Consider the following 23,076-nt stretch of genomic DNA (forward strand, 5'->3'; position numbering starts at 1 on the left):
TTTTGTTTTAATTTTTCTTTTAATGGAAACAACACAAATTTGCAAAATCTTCCAAGACCCTTATCTGTCCCATCTCACTTAGTGATTTCATGGAGGTTCCCCTTCTCCATCTGCAGGCAATACGGAGAGGCCCCTCCAGAGGGTGATTTCACTCACAGGTGGTGGCATCATGCTGCGTGGAAGACTACAGCCTCAGTTTTACTCTCACTTTTAATCAGATTAAGTGAAATATGTGGTCCTGGTCTCTCTGGTCCGTGGGCACAATTATGTAGTCAGAATGTCTAGAGGGGCGAATTGATCGGGGTCATAACTATCGTGTGTGTGTGTGTATATGGAAGAGTGTGACCTGTCAGCCAGACTGTATCACATCTTGAGGGCCATATTCGGGGTGAGAGAACGCTGCTCGAGGCACACCAAGCCCAGACATGGTTCCATCACTCCACCTTCCATATTTGTTTAGTTGCAATGTTGCACATAAGCAATGGGCAGACAGAATTGCCTACTAGTATGCTGTATATACGTGTAGTATATACATATATGAGTATGTACACGAGCAGCCACTACAGAACAGCTGACACACAGCTTTTTCCTCTCCCAAGACCCTCAGATAACACATGTCCATGTCAGTGGTACTCACTGTCTCACAGAAACGTTAGACTTCTCTTTATATTCCTGCTTTAGAGATAATGGGACTTAGCCGGTCTGACATCAGAGAGTCAGCAAAAATACCCAGACTGTCTGCTTGGCGTGAAGATGACTCAGCTGAAGGCCTCACCTTTCTTGTAACCAGACAGCCTGTTAGAAAGCCTGACAGCAGTAGCTGGGATATACAAAATGACTTTAAGAACATTATTAGAGAGCCTGGCTGGGGCTGCAAACATTATACCGTTGGTCAGAGTAGAAATCTTGCTTTATAGAGACTCTTAGGGAAGGCTTGAAGGAACAGGTTGTGTGTCCAGAAGCAGCAGCGTGCTGGTTAGGAGGCAAGACTGTGAGTTAGGACACATGAGTTCACACCCCGCTTTACTGCAAAATATGGGTATGACCTGGAGTGTACTTTTGTTCCTCAGTGTGTCTTGTAAAGCGGAACAAATTGTACTTCTCATGTCCAGGCCCTGAAAGCCGTATGTGGTAAAAGATGGTTTTGTATTTTAAGGTCAATACCTCAGAAGATTTCTTATGTGGCTTTCCTGTACACCTTATTTCAGTGATTATAACATGTAAAACATCTGATCAGTGGAAAAGTCCTGTCTATGGATTGATCCCAATTTTGCAAGAAGGTTTCTCTGTTTCTAGTAACAGCGCTCTATCTTGCCATTATGCCAACCTATTACGGTCCTATGCAAGTGCAGCTTTCAAATTTACAACTGATAGTAACTGTGGCAGGGACAGGAACCTGAAGTGTTATGTTGACTGGATGTGTTGAGGAGTGCTGCTGCACATGGGGTTTGCCTGAGGAAGGGGGCATTGCTAGGCCACAGCCAACCGCACAGGTGAAAAGCCAAGTACTGCTGTAGCAGCTGCGACCCTTTTTGCTTTGGGACTGGCATCCCCATGCCTGGGAGTGTGTGTGAGCATCACTCAGTCCTAAGGGGGTCATAGTCTTTGATGAGGGAATACATACACAAATTGCCTATGGGAGTGCTTCTATAGCTCCCTTTATTTCTCTCAGATGGTGGTCAGGGATGCACAAAGGCTGAAGAATGCGTTTTCCATCTACCACAGGATCTTAATTTCTCAACAGGAGAGACAGCCGTGTCAAAGAGAGGATAGTAGCCTTGTGATAACGCGATAACCTCTCATCTGATCGGGCACTGCTGTTCTTAATTTCTTGAGTGTTCACTTTTATATTCACATGCCCGTATTTTTTCTTGTTAGTTAAATGAGCTTAAGGGGACTTGTGGGACCTACATTAACTTAGTGTTTGATCCAGAGTAAAAGTACTCTCTCTTACCATTTTTGAGGGATTATTTTTACCTCTGACCGATTTGCTGATCCACTTTATTGGGAGCCTCCAAAATAACTGTTTGGGACACCTTTGGGGAAGTATGTTATGAGATCAAGTGGCCAGGAACTAGAAGCTTCTCCAGCCAGCTTTGCTACTGAACAAATGGTGCATGGAAGCACACCCTTGCAGTAAGACAAAGACAAGAAATGGCGCTTTAAGTCGAGGTAATGGAGCTCAGATGTGTCCCATTCCCTGAGCAATGGAAACACAGCCAGATCTGGTGTGGAATTTCATGTTGCTCAGTTCCAATCCTGTTGTTTGACTGTCTTTAAGGGCAGATACAATATCTGAAAGTAAGTGATTTGGAAAGGCAGGGGAGTGGAGAGAGGTCTATTGTCTTCCCTGCACAGATGAGACTGCTGAAACTCATGTTTGTTGGTACGAACCTCCCCACTCCCGCTGTGAGCTCCAGGAGTGATTCAGGTTCTGGTTCCGCGTCTCTCGGGCATGCTTCCAAGTCCACTGAACCCCGTAGAAAGACTCTCCTGACATCAGTGGCCTTTGACTCTGGTCAGAAGTTGGCTGCAGGACCACGCGGTACTCAGGCTACGTTAAATAACTGCTCAGCTTGTTTAATTTCCATTGTTGATATTTTTATAATATGATTGATGCTGGTTAGATGGATTTGTGGCTCTCTGAATCCCCTCTTGACACTAAGCACTGTGTGAAGAGTTTGGCGTTTAGTTAGTAACGACCACAAGCAGACACAGCAAAGGTTTGCTTTTGCCTGCGGAAGAGTGTCTTATGAGGCCAAGAAATAAAATATGCAACAGTTGCCTCTGAGACAAGGAGAATTACTCCTTCTTTTTCTCTGCCTTTTGCTGCTTTTTTTTTTTGCCCTCTACTTTTTGCTGTCTTCGCTGCCTTTCGATGGTGCCCGCTATACTCCGGCAGTCTGGCTCATGCGGATGGCCATTCCACAGGAGCGGGACTGCTCAGTGTATAGCGGGCTCCAGGTGCTCCGGGTGTATTCACACCCATCCCACAGAAAGACCCTCCTCACACTCAGTCAAAAGCCACATGCAGATGACATGGAAGGGCAAAGGCTGCTTTTGGCATGATATTTGTGTGGCAGCCGACCCCACACACAGCACATTACATAGGCATCACCTCAGTGAAGCACGTGCACACCTTCCTTTGACACACACTGAGGAAACGTGATGATTGCCCTTCCTCCATGTAGCAGGCCTACAACCTGTCCTCTTTGTCTGATCTTTCGCTTTGCTCTTAGTTCAGCATTTCTTGATTTAGTGTCCCTGGCACGCCTGTGATATTTTAGCTTTGATGCCTGTTCCAGTCTGTGCTTCTTCCACAAGCAGAACTGCCCCTTTCCTTTGGGAACTGTAAATGTCATGTGGCTACTCATCATTATGGAAAACTGGAAGCTTCAGAACAACATTTCCAAATATTTTTCAAGGCAATCCTGTTGTTCTGGCAAATATCAGTAACAATTCACATACAGCTGTGTCTATATTAAAAATGGAGGGCTTTTGCACTTCCTAACCTTACAGTATTGCCTTAAAAGCATCCTGGACATTGCAGATAAAACTTGTTCCCTTGTGATGGCTGGTGAGTGCCAGGTGTGACTTGAGGAGTCGAATATTGGCCACTGTGTCACATCACTCAATCCCGTAGCTGATGCAAACACGTCTCACGGTTGCTGCTGTCAGCAGAAACCTCCGGCGTGGGCTGGGCACTGGAGGCCAGCCTTGCTTTTGGGTGAGTCAATGGGACATACCTCAGTGGCAGGAGATTTGCGTCGCATTACGGGACCATCAGTGTCCAGAGCTGACGCTGCCTGGGCCAGAGGATCACACACTGCAGAGCCACCCTCTGTATTGCCCAGACCAAGTGCCCTTTCTGCTTAAGCTTACCCCAGGCAGAGATCGTTCTCATCTGGAATGATTTCAAAGCAGAAATATGCAGTGTTCTCTCTGATACTCGCCACTCCTCTGTGCAGGACAGAGTCAAGGCTATTTCTTGGTTTTGCGCTTCAGCACTGAAGGCTTTGCAGGGCAGAACAAAGGTGGGGGAATATCAGCATTCAGGATATGTTGGGATAGTTCAGTCCACACCAACCAGAAAAACTCCAGAAAGCTGTGTGAGGACCACTCGTATGTATATGTTATATGAGCTCTCAGAGAATAAACCTTCATAAAACTGTGATCAGCTACCTTCTGTGTAAAATCAGGGACTAAATCCACAGCAGATCTCTTGAGGTTGGCTGAGAATCATCTCTTTTATTCAAAGGCCATAGTTTCACAGCAGCATCCAGCCAGTGTGAGCCAGCACTCCCGTTGAAAGGGTGTGACCCAGCTGCTTGCTTCTGCCCCACACCATCCTTTCACTTGGATATGTTTAAATCTTATTTATATATGCTGACCCCAGTCAGGGAGCTGGTTCAAGTTAAATGCAGTTCCTTGCTTCCAGGTTGCTCTTGACCTGGGTCAGATCCTTAAGCCAGTAGAGAGCAGCAGCACAGACATCAGCAACAGGACAAGGAAGGTGGAGGCCAGAGTGTGAGGGGCAATGGGACATCTGCTTTCAGCAGCAGTACTTGTTTATGCTTGCTTAAAATGACTGTGAAACTATGGAATAACTTTCAGTGTCTACAGTGCTGGATAATTGTGACCAAAGAAATCACACAGACCTCAAACTTTTTTTTTTCTCCAAAAGCTTTTTTTATCTGGAGTCATTGATATGAGATTTGTGAGGATTACATTGGAAGGCTCAAACTGGAAATTATTTCTAGGCTGTTTCCTGGAATACAAGCTGTCCACAAGATGAAGCTGTAAAGGTTGCACTTCTATGAACAGCTGGGAATCACCTGCATTTGCACTGAAGGGTGCAATGCAATTCCCTTGGTTGCTTTAATTTTTGCAGCAATTCCACCAAAATATAGTACCTGCAGGAGTCCTCAGCACCTTCCTGATTTAGGAAGATCAGGGATCTGTGGACAGCTTTCCTTCAGAAGCTGTGTGAATGTCTGCACCAGTGCTTGTCGAAGCCTAAATCTACCGGAAAAAAAAATCCAAGCATGTAGCAATAGAAGTGCCAGTATTGCACCCTGTGTTTATTATCATACAGCCTTTTGCACTGTGCTGCCCATTGCTTATCCGTGCTCCCAGGCCCCTCTCGTCAGGAGTTATTTCTGTTTAATGATCTGAGAACAGAGCCAGGGAGCTGTACGTAATTCCAGCCTTAACACCCATTAGGCACAGAGCCTGGGGTGAGGCACGTTCCTGGGTCCGTGCTCTGTGCTGGTGAACAGAGACGATCATCTCTTAATGCACATGGGAGCTGCAAAGTCCATCTCAAAATGATGCCAAGTGTTTTCTGAGAGATAGCTTAACCTGATGAGTTCCTAACGCTCAGGTCCTCTTTCAGTGTGCACGTGTTGCTCGGTATGCCGACTCCTCAGAGGTGAGTGCTGGATTTCCCATGCATCCCTTTTGGGCATGGCTGCGTTCCCCAGCCTGGCTTGCTCCTGCTGCTCTTACTCATTGGGTTTCCTAACACCATATGATGAAACCAGGGGAAGGCCAGGCTACGAGTGAGTTTGTGAGCTGTGTGTGTGCTGATGGCAAGTACTGTGGTGCTTCTCACCTTACTGACCTGTGTTACCCAAGGCTGGGGAGTGTTTCTGTGGAGAAAAACTTCAGTCCTTTCTGTCCTAGAAGATGTACCACTGTTCTTGCTGCACCGGTGTAACTCCTCTGCCCTCTATCCCCCAGTGCTGGTGTAAAACCGCAGGGAAACCAGCAAGAGCAAACCTTCCTCAATCCAGCCCTGTTTTGCTCCATTCCCTGGGGATTTGCATGTGTTTCTCTGTTGCTGGAGAGGACACTTGTGTTTGGGATGAGCAGGGTAAATAGCAAAGCCCAATAGCAGACCCTGCTACAATAGAATAGGGTTGAGCAGACTCTTCCTGCTTCACTCAGTGCTACAGCCATTTTTGAAAAATGTCCCCACTGTCCCTAGCATTGCTTGTGTTTACAAACTTAGGAGTGTGGTGAACGGTTTAGCTGCCAGTGGTCTTTTCAATGCTGTCTGTTAGCTTGGTTGCTAAGAGCTGAGCTGTATCACTTCTGCATTTTGTCCCAGTGGCAGCTGAAAGGAGGGGGAGGCCTCTGGTTTGGGCATGCCAGAGGATGGGGCTGCCAAGCAGCTTGTCTGGGGAGAAGGAAATCCAGACTGGCAGCATCTCATGTTGGTGGAAGCAAAAGACCTTAGTAACTCCTTTACTTCTCATCTCATGTGCTTTTACTTTATTTTGCACACTGTAATCGATCTGGGGATGGCAGCAGAGCAACTGAAGGATCACAGTGCTGCCACTGTGCTGCAGCCATCACTGCTGGCTGTGTCACTTCCAGAGTACCAGGCTGTGCGCTCCCACTGCCTTGCACCTGATGTGCCCTGCAGCCCTGTGCAGCATTAGTGCCTGGAAGCTGGTGATCCCAGCCTGACAGTGTCTCCTTGCACACTGTGTAGATGGCAAACCAATCCTCATTTTTGGTCTGGCACCCTCCCTGTTGTCCTTTTCTGGTTCTTTGCGCTAGCGCATTTGGGGTGAGTGTGCCACTGTACAGGAGAAGAAAGCCTGTTTAAGGTGGTATCTGTTTAAGCAATCATGAAACACTTGTATTCCCGTTGCAATTTATTAGCACCCTCCTAATTTTAGCCTAAACCAATTTTATGGATTTGACTTCAAAGTGTTCTTTATAAAAAGAATCACTGAATCCTTAAGTACTTAATTGTCATGAGTTAATCTTGGCAATGTCATTTAATGACACTAAGCAGTAATGAGTCCAATATGCTTACAAATTGGGCCCAAAGTTGTGTTGATCTGGTTTAAATTGCATGCCCTGTCTTTCAGATTGGCTTGTCTTACTATTTTTTCCCCCCTGACATAATCCAGTCCCTTGGACCATGTCAATAGGGATATGCTGAGGCAGTATCTCATAGAGGGTTCATTCTGTCTCCACAGGCTGCCCTTTCTCTGTCTCCAAGGCAATAGATGCATTAATGCACTCTCAGACAACAGCCTGCCATTTAAAATGCTCCTTTGTAAGTGCAGCTTGGGGAGCTGACTACGTAATGTGAACACATTTTCTCAATGCCACAAAAAGCAGGGGGAAGAAAGCAGCTAAGTTTGTTTAGCTAGGACTAAGTTGTCCTCAACTATTGGCATTCTTCTTACCTTGGTGCAAACTTTTGTGTAGCCAGTTTCAGAGTACAATCGTTAATAGCACTAATTTCCAAAGAGCTTATAATCTAAATGGGCAGATAGTCGAACCTTACCTCAAGCAGGAGTATTAAAGGCTGTTTTAGAGCCGTGATGCAGCCTTTTTGGCAGGAGCAGTTGCCTTAATGCCTTTGAAGATGAAAATTGTTTTGCTTGCTGACTCATAGAAACCTCTGCAGCTCTTAGGAGAGCACAGGCTGGTGGGAGCAAAAGTCTACCCATCCTGCTCCCTAGATAATATCCTGAGAGAAGCACTGGACAAGGTAAAAACAGTTGGGGCCAAAACATGGTGGTTTCAGGAGGATATGGCCTGCAGGTGCCATGGGAGCGTGCATTTATGCAGGCTAGGCTGAGTGCAGTGTGAACTCCCCTTGTACTGGTGCATCACTGTCAGCGGTGATGGTCTCCTCTGCCACTGAAGCCATTTGCCACACAGAAGAGCTTTCTCTTGCCCAGTTGGCTCACTCCAGCTGGCCTCATGGTCTGCGCATGACGAAGCGTTGACACAATTCAGGACATTCATCCTCCTTTGCTCTGGGCAGCTTCACTAAATGGAAGCGTGGTCCACTATATACACTCCAGTGTGTCTTCTTGACAGCTTCTGTGCCAGCTCTTCTTGCTCTTCTTCAATGGCAGGCCTTTGCTGGCAAAACTCCTTCCAAGTCTTCACACAAGTTTCTGATTTATCTCTGCTGTGTTCACGGCCTGTGGAAAGTCAGGCTGCAGCATTAAGGAACAACGGTACAATTGTGTAAGAGCTCTTAAGATTTCTTCTTCCTTCAGGAAGGACGGAGTGAAAATCTCCAAGGATATCTGTTTGTCTTTTGGCAGTGCCTGGTAAATGCTTAAACGCTGGTCAATATTAAGCAATCTTGCTTGGAACTGGCATTTAAGAAGTAACAAATGTTATGTTCAGTGGTATTCTGTCAACTAACATCTCATAGGTGCTGTTGCAAAGACCTGTGGCACGGCTGAGAGGGAGGAACAATTTTAATCCTTGTAGATGATAAATATATCTATCAGATAGTGAATAATCGGCTGTATGTGAGGAGAACTGTTGCGGCTGCATGTATTTGAAGGGGTATTTAATACTAAAATGCGGATTAGGAGCCTTAGGAAGTGTAAGAAACGTGCAAGGATGTTAGTGATGAATGGGACTGGTTTTTGAGTGTGCACCACTGGGTTGTGCTCCATCGTGGTGACTGATACAGTAATGTACACCTGAAAAAGTACCGCTCAGCAGTGACTGATGGTCAGCCTAGCCAACCTGTTCAGTCAGCCATCCACAAGGTGTTGCAGCATAAAGCCAGCCCCGGGAGTTTTTCCAATAAAATAATGTTGGATCTCTTCCTACATGTGGTTGTCACCCTGAAGACAAGGTGACAGATTACACACACTCTGCAGTACAGCTCAGCGAGGACCTCAATGGGACATTCACTTAATTGTGTTTTAAACAAATCACTGTACTGGTATATTAGATGTATCCAACCCCTTCTTTGTGGTATGCTACAAATTACACATGAGATTGTTACAGTGGAAAGTACTTTTAAAAAACTAACTGACTTTGCATCAAGGAGGCTGTTCATATAACTCTGAACTAGGTCAGTTAAATGGTGTAAGTGGTTTCATTTTTGTTCTTAGCCAGTTTTGCTTCCAGCTCTTGTGCTGGGGATTTTTTTTTAACCTTTCTCTCACTGAACTTAAAGAAAAAACAACAACTTTCCATGGCTCTAGACATTTTGTTCCTTAAAACGTCCCTTTACTAAATGTTGAATCAAATTTTTACAGGTATGATTTGCATCACTTTGCAACAGTACCTCTGAATGGCAATTTTGGAGTTTCTCTGGGTATTTAAAAATACTTTCATAATGATTTTTGCTATTTCAGGGAAGGAAAATTTTTCATAGAAAATCAGTAGGTCCTTTAAGTACCTTTGCATTTTACCTACAGAAAGTTAAAACATTAATTGTTGTTTAATAAACTCCAGTTGAACCACAGAAAATATGAAAGCAAAGATGAGGATTGCTGTGCTATGAAACAATATTCCTTCCCCCTTTACACCCAAATTTTTCCCTAACAGTTTCTTCTTTCCTTTTCTCTATGTAAATATTATGGGACTCTGATGTAAGTGTTACAGATTGCATGAGTTTTCATCTGAGGTGTTTGGAATAGACTAGCACTTAACAACTTAATCATTTGTGGGATGTGTTTTTATTAACAGATGACTTTGTTAATGTGATTAGACTTGTTTGCTTTGGTTGCGCTTGACTTCAGCTTTGGAAAGGATGCCTGCCTCTGTTTTGTGGCTCCTGGGCAGTGTGTGCTGGTGGAGTTGGCTGCTCCTAACTTCTTGGTTTGGCAATGAAAACTGTTGGGGAAGTACATGACTTGGGTCAGTGTCTTTTGGAAATGATGGCAAAATTATCTTTGTTGCAGGGAAAAGAAGCTGATAGCCATCGTATAATAAATATCTGTTCTCTTACTCTTACTAAGTGGTGTGGCAACCTCTTCATAACTCCAGGAGTTATCTCCTGGAAAGGCTTAGCTTTGGAATGACTTTATCTTCCATTACAATAATACAATACCTTTCTCCTGGCTTGTGTAGTCTGTGACTGTGGTTTATCCCATTGCTCCTGAGGAATTACAGTCATGGGAGGAAGAAGTATTGTGCTCAGCAAAATAAGAGGGGGGTCCAACTTCTCTCAAATGTATCAGGGTGCTGATTCCCCCTATAACTGTATAAGTGTCCAAATTTTTCAGAGGATCTAGGTCAAAGTCATTTGCTCATCTGTAGTTAGAGTGGGCCAGGTCCTGATCTCTGTTGTACTCATGAAAATCCATAGGATTTACCCCAGATTTACACAGCAGCATAGACCAGAGCCTGAATCAAAGCAATTGCTGAAAAAAACTGCATGCTACTGGATCCCATTTGTTGATGTAGGAAGAGTTTTGCAAGTAAGATTTCTTAACCCTTGTAGAATCACAGAGATTAAAAATTATGACGGTCTGGCTCTACATTCCCTTGTCTGTGCTGGGTTGTTCCCTGTTGTGTATTTAATAGCTTACATCCCAACTCTGCAGAGCACTCAACTGTCTAATCTGGAATATGCCCAGCTTCAGGGCTTCCCATGCAATGTGCTGGTTATATCCATTCCCTTAGAAGGAATTAGGATAGGATGATAGGAACTGGAATTAAGCAGTCCATTTCCTTTGTCTGTTTGCAGTCAGATTCTGTCTTGCCTTAGTGAATGTAATCTGGCCTGGATACTGAAAAAGGTGTTTGCAAGAAGCAGCAACAGCTTTTGCCCTGGCACACCAGTGGATTTCCTGTTTCTGCAGTGATTCTGCCCCTCCACACAAAGGTGTGAAGCCATAAAGGTAACAGGTGGAGACACCTGAAACTCAGCCTGCTCTGAGATGGGGAGTGAGACTCTCCCAAAGACAAGAGAGCTCAGGGAGATGTCTGGCATATGGTCCGTGCTTTTACAGAGCCACCTCCTGGCTGTGACACGGTCCCTGGGGATATCAACTGCTCCCCTGGAGCAGCCCACGCTGCTGGCTCTGCCACTTTGGGGACATCTGATAGTTGCCTGAGGATGGCTCTTAGAAACACACAGGAGGTCACCTGAGGCCAAGCGCTGTCCTTAAGAAGCCTGTGCCAGCCCTGACTGTGTTTTGCTGCTCAGGCTGCCCCTTGTCCAGAAACAAACCTTGGTGTCCCAGGACCCCTCCATTCACTTTAAGTATCCATCTCCTTTCTCACTAATTCCTTACATGTGTGCTTATTATTGTGGTTAATATCTTACCTTATATTTTCTCCTGAAGAGGGCTCACTCTCTTGGTGTAGGAAAGTAAGTTTTTTTATCCTGTCATCGGTCTATTCACAAAAAAAACCCCCAAACCTCAGAGTTGTCACTACGGAGCAGCAGCCTTTCAGAGTTGAGTTGCCTCCAGTCCCACAAGAGCATAATGCTTCCACAAACATGGGACAAATCCTGGCACCCCAGATCAATGTGAGGTTGGGATTGCCCACCATCCAGATGTCCTCCCTGAGGCAGGATGGGCAGGGAATCCTCCCTTCTTGCCCTGGGTCTTAAAAAAAGGGCCCTGTGTATTCAAGGTCTGCTCTTGTCAATGGGCAGAAAAGTAGTGGAAAGGCCTGGCATAGATCCGCTTCCTCCCTTTTCCAGTTCAGTGAAGCTGAAACAAAACTTGTTCTCATTAGCCTGGTTTTTGTGCCTCATTCACAATGAGATGAGCCAGGGGAGAAGACCTCAACCCAACTTCCAGTGGACTTTACCTCTCTGCTGCAGGGGTCAAAGCAGTATGTGCTGGCTTGAAGGCTGAGCTCTCCTCCGGATCCTCACGGAAGCAGCTCCAGGACATGGATGTGATGCTCAGGCTGATGGGGAGAACAGAAGAGCCTGCAGGAGGCTGTGCCTCTGCTGTGCCTGTTGTGGAGACGGGCGACGGGGGTGGCAGAGCTGCCTGGATATCATTTTGTCCCAGCACCCAATTCAAGAGAGAGAATAATATCGGAGAAAGCAACGCACAATAGAAAACCATGGGATTCCCAGGAGTGTTATCAGGGCTGGCAGTTCCTTCTGTCTCCTTTTGCAGTGGAGCAGCTGGCTGTAGGAGAAGCGGACCATAATCTTGTATGCTGTCAGCTTCAGCAGCCAGTGTCTCTGCAGTCTGGTCACTGAATGTTCTAATTCTGGTTCTCCAACATCCCTCTGTCCTGTCCACTTTGAAGTCCTCTTTTTCCTGAGGAAAGCCATTGTCTCCTCACAGCAGCACATGGCTGGGGATATGATGTTGGGCCAGCCTGCAGTCCGCATCTGAGGGACGTCTGGGGAAGAGGGCAGCGGGGAGCAGTCATGGTGTTGGGGGCAGTACTTAGCCTCCAGGCTGCAGATTTGGGCATGTTTGGTTCAACTTTGCTCAAGGTCTGAACAAACAGCATCAAAACCAAACCTGTCTTCCATTTTCCATTGGCTTAGAGAGGCACAAGGACCAGCTCCCACATCCAAGATGACCTAAGCTAGGCTCCTCCTGAATATCTCACTTCCCAAGTGGAAGAATACAATAGTCATTAAAATAAAATGTTCCTGAACTGATTTGCCATGTGGTCTAGAGAACATTTAATTCTTCCCACAGTGCAGGCTTAACACCACAGTCATATATAGAAAAAACACAATTCAGCGTTATTCCAGGCCTCTGCAACGTGACTATCAGCATTTTCAGTACATGGGAAAAAGTCGACTTCCAGCTCTTCCTGGAAACCTGGGATGGTGTCTTTTAGCCTGCCCATGCAAATGGTGATAAAGGGGTAGAAACACAGGGTCAGTGGCCAGAGGATGGTGTACATGGCTCTCTTGGACAGCAGATGCATCCTGTGGGCTGAACACAGGGGCTGAGAGTGTTTGGCTGATGACTTGAATTTGGCACTGGAGAGAGCCCCAATGACCTGCTCGTGACTTGTGGTGTTGCTGTAGCCAGATCACTTCCCCGTTGTCTCTGTGATCCAACTGAAAGAGCTGTTGGAGAATTCAGTTCTTTTGTGCTTTTAAGGTTCTAAATAGATTAATAAATATTAGACTTCTAAGTCTAATTAGACTCTTTGGTTTTAGTTTTTGGGTTTTAGTCTTTGGTCCAGCAGAGCCTTACAGTCAGGCTGGGACAAGAAGCACAGAGCATTATTTCTGTGTATGTTCATACAACAGTCAAAGTATAGAGCCAATAATTGTGGTTAATGCCATCTAAACAGCACACACTTCCATGCCTGACATTTTTCAGAATGAAAAAAGCCTAACTATCTGTCAAACAAAGAAAGCCCCAGCCCTGCTGTTAAGAAACTGTGGAGATGCAGAAACCTTGGTCATGCTGGGTGTTCTCTTATGTACCTCTTGCTTTGGACTGTCCGTTAAAAATACCATCTTGCTTCCCTGCCTGGATTTAAGGCAGAAAATTGTGTTGTACAAGACCAGTCCCACAAAGGTCTTGCCATAAGTTGCAAAAATAAGAACCACCAAGCAGTTGTTAGTGGTCTGTAGTCATTGGGCCATAATCTGCCTTCAGATCCATCAGTGGAGTTAATGCTCCATAAGATTTACTCCAGAGTGACAGAAGAGAGGCTTTTCCTGTCTCTGGTCTTGCAGCAACACTCCCACTGCTGAGGGTCCATTCAATGCCTATTGAAGCTTTTGGTTAACTTCAGTGGATCTTAGGCTGGGTTCTTGGCTTGAGCTCTCTCAGCTTCAAGTCAATTAGTGCTGCTGATGACAGCAGGAGCTGTCTCTGTACTGTCCAGAGGGCTTCAGCACTCATTTGGTGTCTTCTAGAGGACACTCCTAGAAGCAGCAGATGCAGGAACTATGGATGGAATCAGCAATTCAAGAAATCGTCTATTTTATTTATCCCTGAGCCAAACAAAAAAACTCTCTTTCTAGAGTCAACCTGCAGATGATCACAGGCTGTGAATTTAGTCTCTATTCTACGTAAAATAATCAAAATAGAGCTTATAACGGCTTCATAAACAAGGGCTTTTTGATTTCTAACCCCACAGCTGCTATTACTAGAATGTGACGTGTGAATCTTCTGTCTATTAATCCCTGGACAATGCATGGCTTTGCAGTGAGGTGGCATTTGGCAGAGTGTGAATCAAACTGTCACTGATTTCCTCATCCTTTGTCTTCACGTTTAGGCTGTAAATGGCCGTGTTAAATAGGTGTGGACAATAAGTATGAAAAGCCACCTGAAGCAAACTGTGAAACAAAAGGCTCTGTGTTCTCAGATGATGAAGAGAACGATTCATTGGATTGTGCATCCATGAACAAAAGGCCCAAAAAGAAGGATCAACCCCTTGAGGTACTTCCATATTGTCAAGGCTCCTGCTTCTATGACATTCAATCTTCCAACTGAATGAACATCTCTCTTTGGTCTAAAAACACTGAGTCCAAACAATACATTTCTGCTTTTTCAGGGATGGGTCTTGCTATGGGTTCACTCACTTTTCTTCATGTGTAGATTTCCTGAAAGAAGTCTGAATTAGTGCCTGTGGAGCTAATAGTTATACAGAGCTTCAGAGTTGGATCTGAATTGCAAAACTTGGATCTAGCTCTAAACTATGTGCTAATGTGGAGGTATTTGGGTGAGAGGATTTGGATATCAACTGCTAGTTGATTTTTCATGTCTATAGAGAAAAAAATATTCTCACTCTCAAGGCAGGATAGTTATAGTGAAAACAGCCAGCACCCACAGCCAGAGCACGCACAGGTCAGGGCCCAGTCCCTCTCGCTTGAGTTCACACCTAGCCAAACCCAAACGAAACCAGCAGCAGTTCTTCCTTCATGACTTCGATAGGTTTTTGAATCAGGCACTGTCTTAACAAGTATGCTTTAAGCTGCTTCATGGAAACAGAAGATCTAAAGGATCTCACACTGTGGTTTGCCAAAAGCAATTTTAGCAACATTTTGTTGTGGAGGAAATAAAACCTCCATGGGAGATGATGTAGGCAAAGACTCCTTCCAGATCTGGGCAGGGAGGATGGAGCCACAGCCAGCAGCTCTCAGATCCGAGCCGGGAGATCTCCACCATGGGGGGAGCTGGGTTTGTTCCACCCACCCCTTGGCTCAGCGTGAGGCAACGGGAGTAGTGTGGGTTGGTGGGCAGTTGTATGTCCTTCTGGTGGGTTGTCCTACCTCTGGGGGTGTTACGGATGAGTGGAATGCACCTCACTCAAAAGAGAGAAGCAGCAGTATGTGGCTAGGTCCAATCTTAGTCTCAGACTTGGACAACAGTTTATGTCAGGTGGAATTATCTATATAATGTTTATAATAATTAATATTGAGTAACTACATGGATTAGTACTGTTTCATTAGTATTAATTCAGCATGCTGTCAGTCACTTACCAAGGATCTGTTGTGAGTAAGGTATCTCTCCACCTTGGTCAAGGAAAGATCTGTTAGTCTCAGGTAAGGGCTGTCAAACCTTGAGAGGCATCCCTGCTCAAGGGGAGAGTCACTTGGTGCGCAGTCCAGCTGCAGCTGAGGGAGAGCTCAAATTGGGCTCATCCTGATGGTAATGTTTATAGAGCGTAGTTGGCTGTTAGTCCATAGTATAGACAAGATAGATGTCTTCCTTTTAGCTCTGGTATCTTGTTCTGTACTTCGGTTATTGTGCATTTTTGGGCTTTGAAACCTCCTTTCGGAATATTTTTCCAAGGCACCTTCACTCCTTTGTACGTGAGCCAGGAGCTTTCCAGCTCGCAGGTTCACCACAGGGCATGACGCCTGTTGCTCCTTAACCCGAACCAAAGCTAGGGGTCAAGTGTATCCGTCACAGAGGCTCTCATGCAAAGCTGGGCTGCTCTTTTTACCGTGGAAAGGTGCAGCCTCTGAGGCTACTCTCAGAGCTGTCAGGTGACATCCCAGAGGAGACAGAGCTCTTCATTCCTGATTTTAGAGTTTTTACTGTGCAGATAATGGCTGCTTTGCTTTAAGAGCCATCTGGCTCCCCAAAGAGCAACCTTCTCCCATGCTGCAGGAGCTACTGCTCTAGTCTGGCTGTGTCCCAGGGCTCCTGGTTTACAGAGAGGGACTCTGAGCCAGCAGCTATGGAGTCGGGTGTGCTACAGGATCCCTGACTACCATACACAGCAGCCTTCTTCCTCAGTTTTTCTCCTCCAGCTGTGCCTTTCTGGATGCAGCTGTCCCATCCGGGTCTGTTGGGCTTTTGGGGTTTCATGGTGGGGACTTGGGGTAAGATTTCGGGCTTGGAAGATAGGGTGGGGTGTTGGATTAATCCCATCGCTGCAAGAAACTACCTTGGTTTATGGGCAAGCTGGAACAGATGGAGATTTAGATGGAGTCTAAACAAAACCTCGCTGCACTGCAGTTCTTTACCAATATGAATATTTATACCTTGCTGCACCACAGGAATGTAGAAACACAGCATGATCTTGGGTTTCAAAGTCCTGTAAAATAGAAATGACAAAGTCCTCACGAATGGTAAGACCCTGTCATAGTGTTAGAGGTAAATAGGTTGATGTTGAAGAAAATAAGGCTTTGGATATTTATGTAAATGGAGTAGAAGAGCTTACCAGGCCTTGCAGTGCTACATGAAGCTATGACAGGCCTCCACACTGAGAATTTGTGCTCCTCCGCAACATCTCGTAACCATTTCTTATTGTGAAGCTCACAAGACACAGTGCCATGTCAAAGCTCTTCTGAGAGAAGTAGGCACTGCAGATCAGGGTGGTGTTTTTTTTTTTTGTTTGGTAGTCTAATTTCTGTCTCATTCTGGGGAATGGGGTTAATCACAGTAAACCAGTTTCATGGAGTTGGTCTGGCTCTTCCTGGGCGTTCAGGACTTCTTTTTAAAGCTCTGCAAGGCAGAATTGCAATAGCTGGTTTCTGAAATAATTTCAATGGATTGTGTCTGGCCTGTCTCCCAAGTGAAAGGCTGATCTTTTGAAAGAGCTCTACCTTGTGAGAATTACAGGCCTGGTGTGTTTTACGCCTTCAGCTTTGTAACGCCACAATGAGCTGTACCCTCAGAGGGGCTGCGGCTGGGTAAGACAGACCAGGGCTGGCTTTCTGCCACCAGTTTGCTCTCGTGATCCAGGAGCTGCTGTAAATAGCACCAACTTGTCCGGTCTTTTTTGACCATTATGTTATTAGCAGTCTTTAGCCACACCTCTACGCAGGTGCCAGAGGGGAAAGTGTTGGTGTAACCTGGGTAAAGGACTACAGCAGGTTTCTTAAAGGAGTTAGTGCTCAGCTGGTCATTCATGAATGATCTTCAGGGCCAAGACCTGCTTCTCCACTACTTCATGCCTGGAATGGCATCATTGCCGCAGAGGTACCACAAAGATAGGTGAGTTTTAAGGAAAGAAAAAACACTTCTTATTATGCCACTGAAGTTTTCTCTTTTCTGCAGGCACCGCCTAGGATCCTTAGACCTCGCTTCAGGAAGAAAAGTACCTCGTCCTCTGCCACTGAAACAATGTGAGTGCAATGAGCCAATAGCACCAAGATCCACAGAATGTCTCTCTTCTGCCTTAAAGAGCTACTCATTAATAACGTAGGAAACAGCAGTGGGATGGATGTGCTTTGATGTACAGCATTTTAGACATGGCCTTTCCCTCTCCTCTCTCTCTCTCCTTCTGTTACACGCTTCTCGCGTTTGTCTGTGACGTGGGTCGGACAGTCTGGCAGGCACTGCAGGTTGAGTCCTCGTTTCGTTTGCAGAGTGTATGCCCACTCACGCTAATCCTGTAAAGCTGTACATTTACAATTCTCGTTTGTGTCTGCATAGCTCTCTCTCTGTGAATGCACAGTGGAAACAAAAATAATCGGTTGCTCATGATGATACATTGACAGTGTATTTATTTATGGCTTTATCATTAAAGTGGATTTGCAGAAACCATGGATTTCTCTTCCCTCTCTTCCTCTTCAAGACTGTGAATGATGTAATAAATGTCAAAGTACCTGGACTGTACAGAATGTCCAAGATTCATTAGCGAAAGCTGAGCTGCAACTCTCTTTCTCTTTCTGCAGTAAATCATGTGTATTCTGAGAAAATCATTGAGCTAAAAACCATAAAGACAGAACCACTTACAGAGGATGAGGAAGAGACGTGCAAGAGAAAAGTGGTTTCAACGATGTAAGGAAGGGGGAGTCTTAATTTTCATGAGCCTGAGCCAGGAGAGTATTGTGTGGAAAATGATGGCGGCTAGAAGAAGTATACCGTATCGCTTGTGCAAATGTTGTACTGCCAGTTTTAAAGTGTGAGCAAGCCAGGCTTGTACTAGCTGCAGCGACAGAAGTTAGAATTGCTTTAGTGACGCACTTCCAGGGGAAAACGCACCTTTCTCCCCGCCTGCCACAGTGTCAGTCCCAGCGCTCTGCTTTCCTGGGACGGTGCTGCTGTTTTGCTTGCACGAGCAGAGCAGAGCGCTGGGGCTGAGCTGCTTTTTGAAGCCTGGAGTTTCTCCTGTAGCATGGAGTTTGGTTAGAACCACGAGAACCAGATGGGGTGGTGTATTTGTACCATATATAAATGAGAAATATAAAAGAAGAGGAAAACGTGGTAGGGTTTGTGTATTTGTGCTTCAAGTTGGTGTCTCTTGTAAGTGTTGAGCATGTGAGATTCACACATAAGTTAATTATGTGACCCTTTGTGTTTGCTCTTGGACCTGTCATATTGACTAGAAAAACATTTAGCATTATGTAGAACGTGCCGTCACTGATGGATCAGTACACAGGCTTGATGATGAGTGGTACTGTTAATCTAGTTCAGGTGCAGCAGTCCGGGATGCCAACAGCCGGCTGGAGTGTATCAGGCTCAGAGATAATCTGAAGTGGCCTTTGAAACCTTTTCTCTGCCAGATATGCATCAATATTCCAGCTGTCCCTGTCTGATGGATCCCTGAGGCTTCCCACAGAGCTTCCTACATATGTGGGGAAGAGAGAAATAAATTATGTGCACGCACGAATGTTTATCTGACCTGGCTAGGAAGTGGAAAAAGCAAGCAGGTATTTCCTGTGTCTGCCACAACATTTGGCCTCATTACCTGAGAATTTTATTTCCCTTACATGTGCTAATTCAATCATATTTTGCAACGAGTAAAAAGGAAAAAGTCTTCAGAAAGTAAATTGAAACGATCCCAACAAACCTGTCTAAATAGCAGTTACAGAAGAGTCAGTCCTTGGAAGATACTCAGCAAAAGCTTTGAGGAGCTAAGCTTGTATGTTTTATTTTTAAGCAGCTTTAGAGTTTATTTGATTTCTTTTGGCAAACATTAAAAAGAAATAGAAAAACTGCCTGCAGTGTTAGCAGAAAATAAAATCCTGTTGCAAGCAACCTATGTTTCCCTGCTATGCAATGGGCTGCCATAAGATAAAAAAGCTGACAAGTTTGCACTCAGTTATGCCAAAAAACACAACAACGTAGAACTAAGTGATATCTGACAAATTCTGTTCTCAGACACGCTGTATTAACATTGATTCTCACCAAAATTACTAAACGTGTGTCTAATCTGCTGTTTTATGGTAAACTTGACTGTTTAGCATTTCTTAAGTGCTGAGGTGAAATTGTTGACAAGGGAGTTGCCTTATATCTCTCGAAACATTCACTGTATAAATGAGAAAAATAAACCTTTTCATATCTGGGGCAAAAATGCATTAATTTACCAACTGAGCTGTATATTTGTGTATAGCTAGACAAATGTGAATGCTTAACCACGTACACTTAGTGCTGTAGTGCTCTGTATACAGAAGAGAACAGTCATTTGCTTTTGATTCCTCATCTTCCACACACAGGTTGTTCACAGGCATTGCCCCAAGTCTGCCATTTCGCCCTTTGGCTCCTTGCAGTCTTTCAGAATAAACACCAGACACGAAGTCTTTTTGTTGCAGTTTTTCTCTTGAGCCTCTGCCAAGGAACAAGCCCGATTCAGCGAGTCGCCTTCCTGCGCTGGTGCCCACCCCTCCTAGCAAGAGAGCGTTTCAGGGCTTGAGCAAAGCAAGGCTGCGCGGATGGTGGCTTCTTAGGGACATGCTGACGGGGAGCAATTCTCAGCTTCCTCCCAGCTCAGGCTCTGAGGGTGCAAGCCAGCTAACTGCTTGCAGATTACTTCTCCTAAAAGCAAGCAGTCTTTCAGCTGATGGTTTAAAATAGCAACAGATCTGTCTTAAGTAAGAAAAACCCAGTTACAGGGGACTTTCAGGCTGCTGGCCTCTACAACCAGTTCTGTAGGGCGGGCAGGCACCTCCTGACTTCTCAGAGGTGGTCTAGAGAGCGTAACCCTGAAGGGAACAGGCCAGCCCTAGAAAATACAGCCTTTAACCAGCACAAGGCACAAGTGAAACATGCATTATTTAAGCAAGTAAATTGAGCCTGAGGGGAAGGAAACTGCAGCAGAAGATGGTCCATGGAAAACGGGCCTGTGAATTACCTCACCAATTCACCATAAATTCACCTCAAGAAGAGAATAAGCTTGAGCAAGTCAGTGCAGCCCTCCGTGCTTCCTTTCTTGCCTTAGAGCCCAGTGTCAGCACAGTTACAGCAGTTGCCAATTGCTGAATCAGGATCACATCAAATATAGACAAGATGGACTTCATGTGTATCACTGTCACCTTGGAATTAATCCCAGGCCAATCAAAATTGTGTACGTGCAAATCCATCATGGAAGGAAAGCAGAATCGGGTTATTCATTCCTGTCGAGAGGGAGAAAGCTGCTTGGAGAGACACGATGCTCCCTAGCCTCATGTGAACAACCTGCGGCCTCTGACTGCTCTCTGAAGTGTTCTCACGTAGCGACGAAACCCTTGTACTTGTGACCCAATGCTCGTTAATCACAGTCTCCTTTTTGCTGTTTGTTTCGGGTACCCGTTTTGCATCTAGCACCATCTTTGGAATAGCAGAGAACACTGTGTTGGGATTTGCGCTTAGAGAAACTGTTTAAGGATCATAATTGTGCCCTTCATGTGATTTTTTTCCTGTGATCAGTAGAAAGGATCTGTGATGAAATGGTACACTTAATGCCTCACATGGATGGCCATTACAACAGTATTCCAAAGGTTGATGTTTTGCTGGTTTTCTTATACTGCTTGATATACACCTTGAATAAAGTCTTAATCTTTTCTTTAAAAAAAACAAAACAAAACAAAACCTCTTTAGTCTGTTCAATGTATCTGGCAGGCCAGAATAATTACTTTGATCACTGTATTATTTTTATCTCAATTCTGGCTGACTGTATATAGATGTATTCACCAAGTGCTGCATGTCCTTCAGAAGTTCTTTCTGTATTATGAACTGGAAAAAAAAAATACAGCTACTGAACACTCTGAGTAACTAGTGAATTCATTGAAACACTACAGCCTTGCACAGCAAACTGTCTCTTGCGACACAGATGGCTCTGGATAACCAGGGACTACCTAGCTATCTGCTTAATAATGGGTTAATTATTAGTGAATATTCTGAAGCTACTGCTGGAAGCAGTTGCTCTTCATATGCTTGCTGGAGTATCAGCTTTGTAGAAAAACACCCCTCTGATCTAGCCCTTAGGGAAACCAGACGTGAGTTGCATTGTACGCTCCAAAAGGACCCTGCAATAAGTCCTTGGTTTCGTTCCGTAGATACATGTGATCAGAGATACACAGTGTGAGATATCATTAGGCTTCAAGAATAAAAACAAGAAAATACTCAGAATTGCCTGCTTGAGGATGTAGTGTAGGACCCAAAGAATATATTCTACTATGCAAAAACCAACACAGGATACAAAGTGTGAGTGAAATTTTAAAATCAGTTATAAAAACTGCATGTAGCCATGAAACACTGTTTTCTTCTATGCTTTCTAGTACAGAGACATGGCAACAGTTTATCTGGTACTGTGACAGGCAACAATACTGAAACGGACCCTGCTCTCCTTTCTCCCTTCCCCAAGGAGGCTCCATTCAGTGAACTACCAATAAGTATGGACACAGCAAAATATATCCCAGGGTTATTTAAACATGTTTCTTTTAAAAACTCTAAGATGAATAATTCAACATATTTAACTTCTAGTGATGTTTAGACTGTATTGATCCACGTTACATACAATCACAGGAAACCAACAGACATCAGAAGATACAAGTGACCAGCTTGATCTCTGCTAAGTAAAATACAAACTGCAGCTCAAGATAACCTTGAATATTCCTTTATTTTGGGCATTGATACCCATAATTTTGATCAGATGATACACATACATTTATTTAGAAAAGTAACAGGTATTACAGATTTACGTTCTAAAATTAAGACCGTACCACATGTACCACCACCTCTTTCGTACAGAAGTGCAAAAATGAAACCAAGATTTCTACACACGAAGATTTGTGCGATCATGATACTTCTGATAGGGATCATCAACATACCAATTTCTTCTTTTCCAGAAAGAAGTGGTCATTTTATCAAGGAGTTTACATTGCGTTCTAGTGCACAACACCAGCTCTCTCAAACGCTTCCTCTGGGCAGCTGACTTCTTCCACAGTTTCTTCTTATAACCAGCCTGTCAGAAGAAAATGCACAAAAGACTTTTAAGTGGGTCGCTACAAATACACATACACAGCAATACTGATAAGGAAACCAGGACAAATTCTTCACGTTCAGGAAGACGGGAGTCTCTCTACTGAGATTTTTTTAACTTCCATACTAGCTGCTGCCCTCTAACGGAAGGAAAACAAATTAGCCAAATAACACACTTGTAGTCTTACCTTTCTCCTAACCCAAAGGCCGTTGTGCAGCCGGAGAAACCTCTTGACGACAGCTTTCACGGTTTTCCTCTTTCCATTCCGTAAGCTACAGTAAGTGAGAGTCCTCGCTGGCTGTTGAAGTATACTTGGAAGTAGAGAGGTGACACTAAAACCCACCCCCAAAACAGGGGAAAAAATATTAGAAGAATGAAACATCTCTTTCTAAAAATGAGCACTGGCATTTTCACATAAAAAGAAATCAGAAGTGGCTGTGACTTGTTTGAAGGTTAACAAGACCTCATCTAACATTACAGCACACCACGTAATGTGCGTGTATGTATGAACGCTAACTGCAGTGCCGAACTCTAGCTGAAACTAATCTAAAAGTTATTATTCATAGAATCGTTCAGGTTGGAAAAGACCTTTAAGATCATTGAGTCCAACCGTTAACCCAGCACTGCCAAGCCCACCACAAAACCATGTCCCTAAGCACCTTATCTACATGTCTTTTAAATACCTCCAGGGACTGGTGACTCCACCACTTCCACACCGAAGAGCTTTTTTCATCTACTAAAAGCGGTGGTAAA

The 23,076-nt window shown here is 44.6% G+C and overlaps 2 protein-coding genes across 2 annotated transcripts in view; one reads left to right on the forward strand and one right to left on the reverse strand.

Annotated features, from left to right (window-relative positions):
* REEP1 (receptor accessory protein 1) overlaps window positions 1-17,925 on the forward strand; it is a 42,045-nt gene extending 24,120 nt beyond the window's left edge. The window contains exons 7-11 of the mRNA XM_010288837.1: window positions 5,396-5,431; window positions 13,984-14,123; window positions 17,062-17,132; window positions 17,196-17,263; window positions 17,816-17,925. Coding sequence (XP_010287139.1) covers window positions 5,396-5,431; window positions 13,984-14,123; window positions 17,062-17,132; window positions 17,196-17,263; window positions 17,816-17,925 — 425 coding nt within the window. The remainder of the gene's footprint in view (window positions 1-5,395; window positions 5,432-13,983; window positions 14,124-17,061; window positions 17,133-17,195; window positions 17,264-17,815) is intronic.
* A 4,184-nt stretch (window positions 17,926-22,109) lies between these two features.
* Window positions 22,110-22,655, reverse strand: MRPL35 (mitochondrial ribosomal protein L35; the record flags this gene model as incomplete). The annotated part of the gene is made up of 2 exons (XM_010288838.1): window positions 22,110-22,305; window positions 22,511-22,655. Coding segments are annotated over 2 exons (334 nt in total), but the record flags the coding sequence as incomplete, so codon positions are not given.
* Between the last annotated feature and the right edge of the window lie 421 nt (window positions 22,656-23,076).

The sequence above is a fragment of the Phaethon lepturus genome, unplaced genomic scaffold, assembly GCF_000687285.1.
Source record: "Phaethon lepturus isolate BGI_N335 unplaced genomic scaffold, ASM68728v1 scaffold47966, whole genome shotgun sequence".
NCBI classification, from domain to species: domain Eukaryota; kingdom Metazoa; phylum Chordata; class Aves; order Phaethontiformes; family Phaethontidae; genus Phaethon; species Phaethon lepturus.